The 8,406-nt window shown below is 31.7% G+C and overlaps 1 protein-coding gene across 1 annotated transcript; it reads left to right on the top strand.

Annotated features, from left to right (window-relative positions):
• The first annotated feature begins 3,406 nt into the window (after window positions 1–3,406).
• LOC126745314 (uncharacterized) lies at window positions 3,407–4,192 on the top strand. Its single transcript, XM_050453084.1, is given in 3 exon segments — window positions 3,407–3,507; window positions 3,567–3,873; window positions 3,875–4,192. Coding segments are annotated over 3 exon segments (726 nt in total).
• The last annotated feature ends 4,214 nt before the right edge of the window (window positions 4,193–8,406 follow it).

An 8,406-nucleotide genomic window follows, 5' to 3' on the forward strand; every position in this document is an offset into this window, starting at 1 on the left:
CGGGCATTTCTATCTCCCAGCATATTTACCAACTCATTTATTTAACTTTATTTAAAAAGATAAATACGAGGCGAGCTACGACAGTTCTTTAAAATATCGTTTCCTTAAGACAATTTTTTTTACACATTACAGGGCAAAAAAAAAGATTAAAAATAACAAAAAAAAAAAACTAGTGAATGCGGCGGGCATTTCTATCTCCCAAGGCATTCACCAATTTATTTACTTAGCTTTTTTTAAAAAGATAAATACGAGTGGAGCTACGACAGTTCTTTAAAATGTCGTTTTCTTATGAATATTTATTTATTTACACATTACAAGGCAAAAAAAGATTGAAACTAATTATTAAAAAAATGGAGAATGCGCCGGGCATATCTAGCTCCCAGCGCATTCACCAATTTATTTACTTAGCTTTGTTTAAAAAAAAAATTTTTGTACTTTTTAATCATACCTAAATATTAAACGAAATGCAAAAAGAAAACTAATTATTTTAATAACGAAAAAGAAAATAAGGGATTGCTTAGAATGTACAAGAAGAAGTAGCTAAAGCGCTTGGAATTAGTTTAAGAATGGTGCAAAAGGTTGTATATGAAAACAAGAACAATCTTATTTCCAAGCAGGAAACAAAGTGTAAAAGGAAGAAGCCGAAGACTGAAGGTTTAAGTAAATGTGTAAAAATGAAGAAACAAATTTGACTAAAAAAAGAAACTAATTATAACTATCATTATCACTAACAGAGTCAGAAAACTCTTCGTCATTTTCCGAATCTTTTTCAATAGCAATAATCAATGGTTCAACTTGGATATCGAGTACTTTTTCTCTCTTCCACCAGGTTCTAATAATGTTTTCTGTGTGATCCACTGATTTCCGCCAATACTCCTTTGTGATGTGATTCAATGCCTCATTCCAAACAGCGTCAACCTGGTCAGATCTAAGCCCAGCACCCACATGCTTCTCATAATAAGATTTTGACCCTGCCCATATAAGCTCAATGGCATTAAACTGACAATGGTATGGTGGCAATCTTAAAACTTCATGGCCATATTCACGTACTATTTCGTCAACAGCATATATTTTTGGTCTTTTCAGCGATTTTGCAATTGAAAGAAGTTCGGATTTTAGCATATATGGCAAGGGATTCTGATTTTCTTTTACTAACTATTCATAAATTTCGCTTTTTCTCCAACTTCCATTTGGTTGTTTATTCAAAATTCTTGAATGATACGACGCATTGTCTAATACTATTAAGGAAGGTTCTTGCAAGTTCGGTATTAACTGTTTCTTTAACCATTTTTCAAACATTTCGTAATTCATATTGTCATGATAATCCATACTTTTAGACTTAGAAGAAAAAATTAAACATGCACCTAGAACGAATCCCGTTGAAGACCCGGCATGTAAAATAATAAATCTTTTTCCCTGACCACATCCTTTTTCTCTTTTCACGCTTTTCACAGATTCATCTTGCCAAGATTTTATTCCACTTCCGTTTGAAAATATCCAAGTTTCATCTAAGAATACCACTTTCCTTAACTTTGATTTTTCATTTTGTGTATATTTTCTTAAAAATCCTATTCGTTGGCTCACAATATTTGGTAGTTCACACAAATATCTTCTATTGCAGTCTTTTTTATAGCGAAAACCTATGCTCCTTAGAAATGGCAGCGTTATATTTGTTTTTAGCCTATATAGTTCATAAATCCTATCCCTTACTTCCATTTTTACACATTCACTTAAATCTTCAGTCTTCGGCTTCTTCCTTTTACACTTTTTTTTCCTTCTTGGGAATAAGATTGTTCTTGTTTTCATATACAACCTTTTGCACCATTCTTAAACTTATTCCAAGCGCTCTAGCTACTTCTTCTTGTACATTCTTAGGCAACCCTTTATTTTCTTTTTCGTTCTCGAAGTAATTAATAACATTAAGTACCACTTTTTTGGCTTGAGGATTTAGAAATCCATAAAAAGGCTTTTTCTTTTCCATAATTTGAAATTTAAATTATCTTGTGACAAATAATGTCATCCGTCAATCGAAACGAGATAGGCATGTTTGTTATGAAAGTAATTGTTTTAGAACCACTGACATATATTATTTTATGTTCTTTTGATACATTAAAGCTGCTTATATCTGTTTCGTTTATCTGACGCGTTGTAGTTAAAAAACGTTGTTGCGCAAATTGAAATGAAACGTAACTACAAAAGTTTGTCGTTGATAATCCGATACACCCGCACGATAATAGCGATTTTGACTATAAATACCCTTTGATATGTTTAATTAGTATACAGTATGTTCTACACAATATTTGCGTTATATTTTGACATATCAAACGACATGACAGTCAAAAATAAATTGATAGTAAGTGATTTTTTTTTAAAGTGACACTAATATGATTCTTTAAGTAATCATTTTTTTAATTATTCGAAAAAGGTGTTTCGACTCTTAAATTTTCTTAAAAATTCATAAAACTTAATAAAAAAATAATTTTCTTTTAAATTTAGCCAATGCTGCATCTCTTACTGTTTACGATATACCACTTTTAAGTACGTAACTTTGTATAAAAAAATAAAACATTAAAATAATTTCTACTAGCTGCCACTTATTATGTCTATAACTATATGATACAAACTGACCATTATGCTTAGAATTGAAAATTTAATAAGATAAATTTCTTATTTATATGATATAATATAAATAATATATTATTAGTATAGAGATGGAATCTGTATTATATAGGTGGAAGTATATTTGTCGTGTAATACCGTTGGATATTTTATCATATAATTTGGACATATCACTTAACTCTAGGAAAAAATAATGAATTAGTTTTAATTCTTGGTTGTGATATTATAAACAGCGTTTTGAATACCCAATAAATGCTAAATGTCATCATTCATGCTCTTAGTCAAATAAATACATTTGTTAATTAGACATTTACTAATAAATGTTTTTTTTATTTGATTTTCTATTAGTTTATTTTATATTAAAATAAAATATGACATTTCCCACTTTATATTTAAAGCGTATAAAAGCAAAACCAGACATTTGACATTTTCCAAAAAAATTAGTTAAAGATGGATTTTATATAGAAAAGTTGTTGACAATATGATTTTGTCACCATAAGGTGTATAAGTAGACATTTTAAAGCCTTTATTCATGATTTAAATGTAGCATTAGATGCAAAAGCAGACATTTATGTAAGCCCCCTAGGTGCAAAAGCAGACATTTGCTTTTTCGCTAATCAAAGCGTGACTTTGTCTAGTCACGTGAATCTACAAGCAGCGTGGCGCCATTATTTTTCTAAATTAATCAATTTGAGGTACAACGTGGTACGACAAAGAGTATGATAAAATAATTTTGTAAGATTTTTCAAGCGAAAAAAAATTATTTAGAAAAAAAATACATGATGACATGTATAGTGACATTACTATTGAGCCTAGTTCAGCAGGCAAGGGTCAGAAAAGACTGGTTAATAAGCAGGAATGGGAAAGAGAAAAAGCCAAAATAAAAAGGTATGTTTACTTAAGAATTTTTTATTAGTGCATTCTATAGCAACAATTTTCGTTTCTAGATATTCACGAAAGCGCCTTCCTAAATTTCCCACGTGTGGTCATAAAACAAAAAAGCTTCAATGTTTGTCGCTTACTATGACCGAAATAAGGAAATTAATTGAAAAGTTTTCTCATCAGGCATCCAAATCATATCAAGATCTGTTTATATTGAAACACTGCGTAACGAATAAACCAAAAAGACCTGGTACCAAAATAATAGAAAATTTTCGAAACAAACCAAAGACAGTTAGTGTGCAGTCCAAATTTATCACTACAAAAGGACAAATTTCTGTTTGTAAAAAGACATTTGTGGCTATACTAAGTGTTGGAAAAAATCGAATTGAAAGAATACTGAAACAATATCACGAGACAGGTGTTTTGCCAAGTGAACGAACAGTTAAAAGTCAAACAGTGTTTTTTTAGACATATTTTTGTACGAAAGTACAACATTGGCTTTGGATCACCAAAAGTTGATGTTTGTTCCAAGTGTCTACAATTTTCGGAGAAAATAAAAAAAATCACCGATCCACAAGAAAAGGTAAAGGTAATAATAGAACAGCGCGTACACAAACTACGCAGCAAAGCATTTTATGACTTGCTAAGAGATACAAATCCCAGAATTGCAATATTTTCGTTTAACTGCTAAAAAAATTTACCGCTGCCGAAAATTCCAGACCAAACTTGTTTTTTTAGTATGCAGATAAGCCTCTATAATTTTAATAGAGTAAGTGGACATTCAAAGTCCAGTCTTAACCTTCAAACAGTAAAATCATTTATATGGACAGAGAATGATCGTCAAAGAAGCTCCAATGAGATAGTTCCCGTCGTTTTTAACACTCTTAAACATTTCAGTTTTAATCAAGAGATCGAGCAAGTACGTTTAGTAGCCGATGGTTGTGGGGGGCAAAAAAAGAATACCACAATGGTTGGGATGATTCAATACTGGCTGCAATGCTGTTCTCCCCCCCAATGTAAAATGTGTAGAACTTATATTTCCCATTGTTGGCCATTCTTTTCTCCCTCTTGACCGAGTATTTGCTCAAATTAAAAGAAATGTGAAAAAATGTTCCACTATTATTGATCCAGAAACCTACATCAATATTATAAAAGAATATTCCACAGTGTTAAAGATGGCAGAAGATTACTCAGTTTTTGACTGGAAGACTGAAGTACAAAACGTGGTTAAAACTCCTGCAACCTGGCATTTTCGGTTTCATCCATCGAAAAGACTAATATTTTTAAAAAACAGTAATGGGTTAGTTTTGGTGAAAGGTCAACCATTTTATAAGAATAAAATTTCTGATGTCAAGAATCTTTGTAAAAGGGGAAAGAAAATCTCTCAAATTAATTTGCAATAATAAGGGGAAGACAGAAGCCTAAAACCGGATAAAATGAAAAGCATATCTGCTTTATTAGCTAAGCACTGTGAGGAAGATTGGGCGACTGACGAACACCTTAATTTTTTCAAACAGGCATTTGATTTTGAAAACCCTGATGATGTAGATCACCTAGAGGACCCTTAAGAGGAGATTATCTCTAATAATGAGGATGAAGATTTAAGAATTTAATTTTTGTTATTTTGTTTAATAAAAGTATTTGACAAAAAACCTTTGAAGTTCGTTTTTGTTTGGACACATGCTGGACACATGTAATTTTCCTGATATTGTACTTCTTCAACAAGTGTCGGTTGAGCATTCATTTTTCTTTCATCCTGTCGATCTACCGAAGTAAAAAATGAAAAATGGAGATTTGGATCAGCCTTGTAATTTCCCTCCCATTTCTATTTTGTCCTTTTTACATCATAATGGCGTTTTGTCTGCAAATCAGTTTGGATTTCAAGCCGGTAAAGGGACTCATGATGCTGTTTTTAGCTTATTGGAGAGCGTTTATGTGTCCTTGAATTCTGGAGAGTCATCGGCGGCAGTGTTTTGTGATGTATTCAAAGCATTTGACTGTGTGGATCATGGAAAACTGTTATCTAAGCTCGATAAATATGGTTTTAAGGGCGTAGCGTTGCGATGGCTTGAGTCCTATCTATCAAATCGTACTCAAAAGGTTACAATGTCTGGGCGTTTGTCTGCTTCTAGATCCCTAAAATGCGGCGTTCCCCAGGGTTAAGTATTGGGACCACTGGTATTTTTACTGTATGTGGATGACTTGAGTTCATTGAAACTGCAGGGCAAGGTGGTTCAGTTTGCTGGTGATACCACCATACTATGGAGCCATAAAAATTCTGATTATATTAAGACTTGTATTCTTGAAGACCTTCAGATTTTAACAGGGTGGTGTGCTTCCAACAGGCTCGTGTTTAATGTAAGAAAGACGTCTATTATGGGGTTTAAGTGCGATGTTCAGGGTCTGATGTTTGACAAAAATTCCCTCTTGCAGAATAAAGAGTGCTGCAAGTTCCTAGGAATTACCATTGATGGTCGCCTTCGGTTTGAAGATCATATTTTACATTTAGCTGTGAAATTATATAATGTATTAAAAACAGCTGCTCTTATTCACAAAATTCCCAAACTACCCTCTGACACTGGTCATTTGACTCGTCGTGTAAATGATGTTCCCCTACCTATTCCTACGTCTTCTTTTACCAAAAACCCATTAATTTACATAAATAAAAAAATTACAATCATATTCCTCTATGTGTTAGACATATATCGGATATTAAGAAATTTGACAGAGAATTAAAGACGCTTTTATTGGCTAAGGCATATTATAACCTGGATGACTTTTTTAATAATTTTAGGTTTTCAACATGTCCAAGGTTTTAACCTTGGACATGTTGGAAAGTTCTTTTTTTTCCTTTTTTCTTCTCTAGTTCTGTCAACAAGTTCACCTTTATTTAGTAATTGATTGTTTTATTTAGTTATCTTTAATTCAAGTATGTTCAAAAAGTTTTGTCTTCTTGTGTTTAATTTTGTTCATTGTTTTGTCAATTTTTGACATTGTATTTTTGTTTTGTTTTTTTAGCTTGTAGGATGCTTGTATACAAGAATATTCTTACGTAATATAGCACATTTTCTTTCTCTTTCTTTCTTTTATTCCAAAGGCTTATTATTTTTTGAACCTCCATAGAATTTTTTTTATTATAAATTTTATAGTAATAAAGAAACTTTTATGTCAAAGTACCACCCTTCAGACTGCTTAACTGGAATAAATTCGCTAGCGCTCGTGAAAAAAATATTTTAGAAAATTAAAAAAACATGTCTATTAAGACTTTTTGCCACCTTCTCTCCTAAGAATCTAGTAAAAATGTTGTTTTCAATTTCTCCGAAAGGGTGAACCTACCCATACTACATTTTTTTAAATAGAATGATACCATTTGCTGCTCCTTAATGAAAAGCTTTTTTAGAAGAAAATAAACGTTGTATTTTTTTTTAAAGAAATTAACCCTAAACTTGATTAAAAACAACTGCTCAGAGGTATAAAAACGGAAACAAAATATTCCGACATAAATGTGGTCTAATTAATTTCGTAATTTAAACCATGTATTTTATTTATTTTCAGAAGGTAATTAAATTACTATAAGATAGCCTAATGGCCACAAAATTATAAACATTCTATCGTACATAAAGACCTTCAAGTAAATACTATAATTTAAATCTTTGTTTAAAAAAAAACGCACACATAAATCATCTTTATGGGATACATTAAATTGAAGAATGGATGGGTCATGTTAAAAAAGTATTCTTTGGTAAAGTAAGTAAAGTCCAGTTCAGAGATCTATTAGAATCTTTGATGTGTCGCAGATGCCGCACTAACTAGTCCGTGCGCCTATGTCATATTTATTGTTGCATGATATATATGTTTAAATGGCAAAATTTTATATTGTCTATCTATGAAATCATTTTAAATATACGTAAAACCCCATGTTTTATACTATTTTTTATTTTTCTTTCGAAAATGTCAATTTTTAGAAAGAAAATAATATCACAAGAAAATAATATCAAAAAATTGACCGCGGACTAAAATCCAAGCATCTTACAAAATATTTTAAACACTTCCAGCACTCACAGACTTGTCACCTCTTTTTAGCCAGTCTATTAAACAAAGATAAAACACCTGCGTTCTGACAATTCCTACTTTAGGCTGTGCAAGTGATTGTGTATCTCTCTCTATCCCACTGAATTTAAGAATTACGGGGCCGTACCCAAATAAATTTTTGGACCGTTTTTGTATTATTTTCGTCGTGTTTTTAAAGAGATCTTTACGGATGGGTCTATCGCCTTTAAAATAGTTGTTGGATGGGTCTATCAGCTTTAATAGTTGGGAGGGGGGCCATGTGAGGTTATTATTTGATGTGCTTTTTACACGTTTATGAAAGTAAAGAATTTAGAATTTGGCCTGTATTCCTGTAAATTTTTTGCAGTTACTGTGAGGAACAGTGTTTTTTTATTTGTGTTTGTGGATTTGTTTTGGTATTATACCTAAAGACCTTAAAATGTTTCGACCCTGGAAAAATAGGCAGAAAAATTTGGCAAATGAAGTGGAAAGTGTTTGTGCGGGCTTATGGAGACCGTGGGTGTACAAGAAAGACAATAACATTTGTGATAAAAACAATAAGAGTGATCTGAGCAGTGATTTAGACTTACATAGTTCTGATAGTTCATTTTCTAGTATTGAGAAAGCAAAAAGAAGCAAGGGAAGTAGAAGCTACAAAGGAAATCAAGCAGTTTTAAAAGAACAAATTTATCTAAATATCTATAACAATCTAAGGAATGATACTCAGTTCACAAATGATTGTAGTGCTTTGCAAAAAATAGCGTTTTTAACAGGGGTTCCCTATAGTACAATATGCCTGTAAAAAAAAGGATTAAACACAGAATAAAAAGGAAAGATGCAGGACAATCAAAGGGA

This window comes from Anthonomus grandis, chromosome 15, assembly GCF_022605725.1.
Source record: "Anthonomus grandis grandis chromosome 15, icAntGran1.3, whole genome shotgun sequence".
In the NCBI taxonomy this organism is placed as follows: Eukaryota; Metazoa; Arthropoda; class Insecta; order Coleoptera; family Curculionidae; genus Anthonomus; species Anthonomus grandis.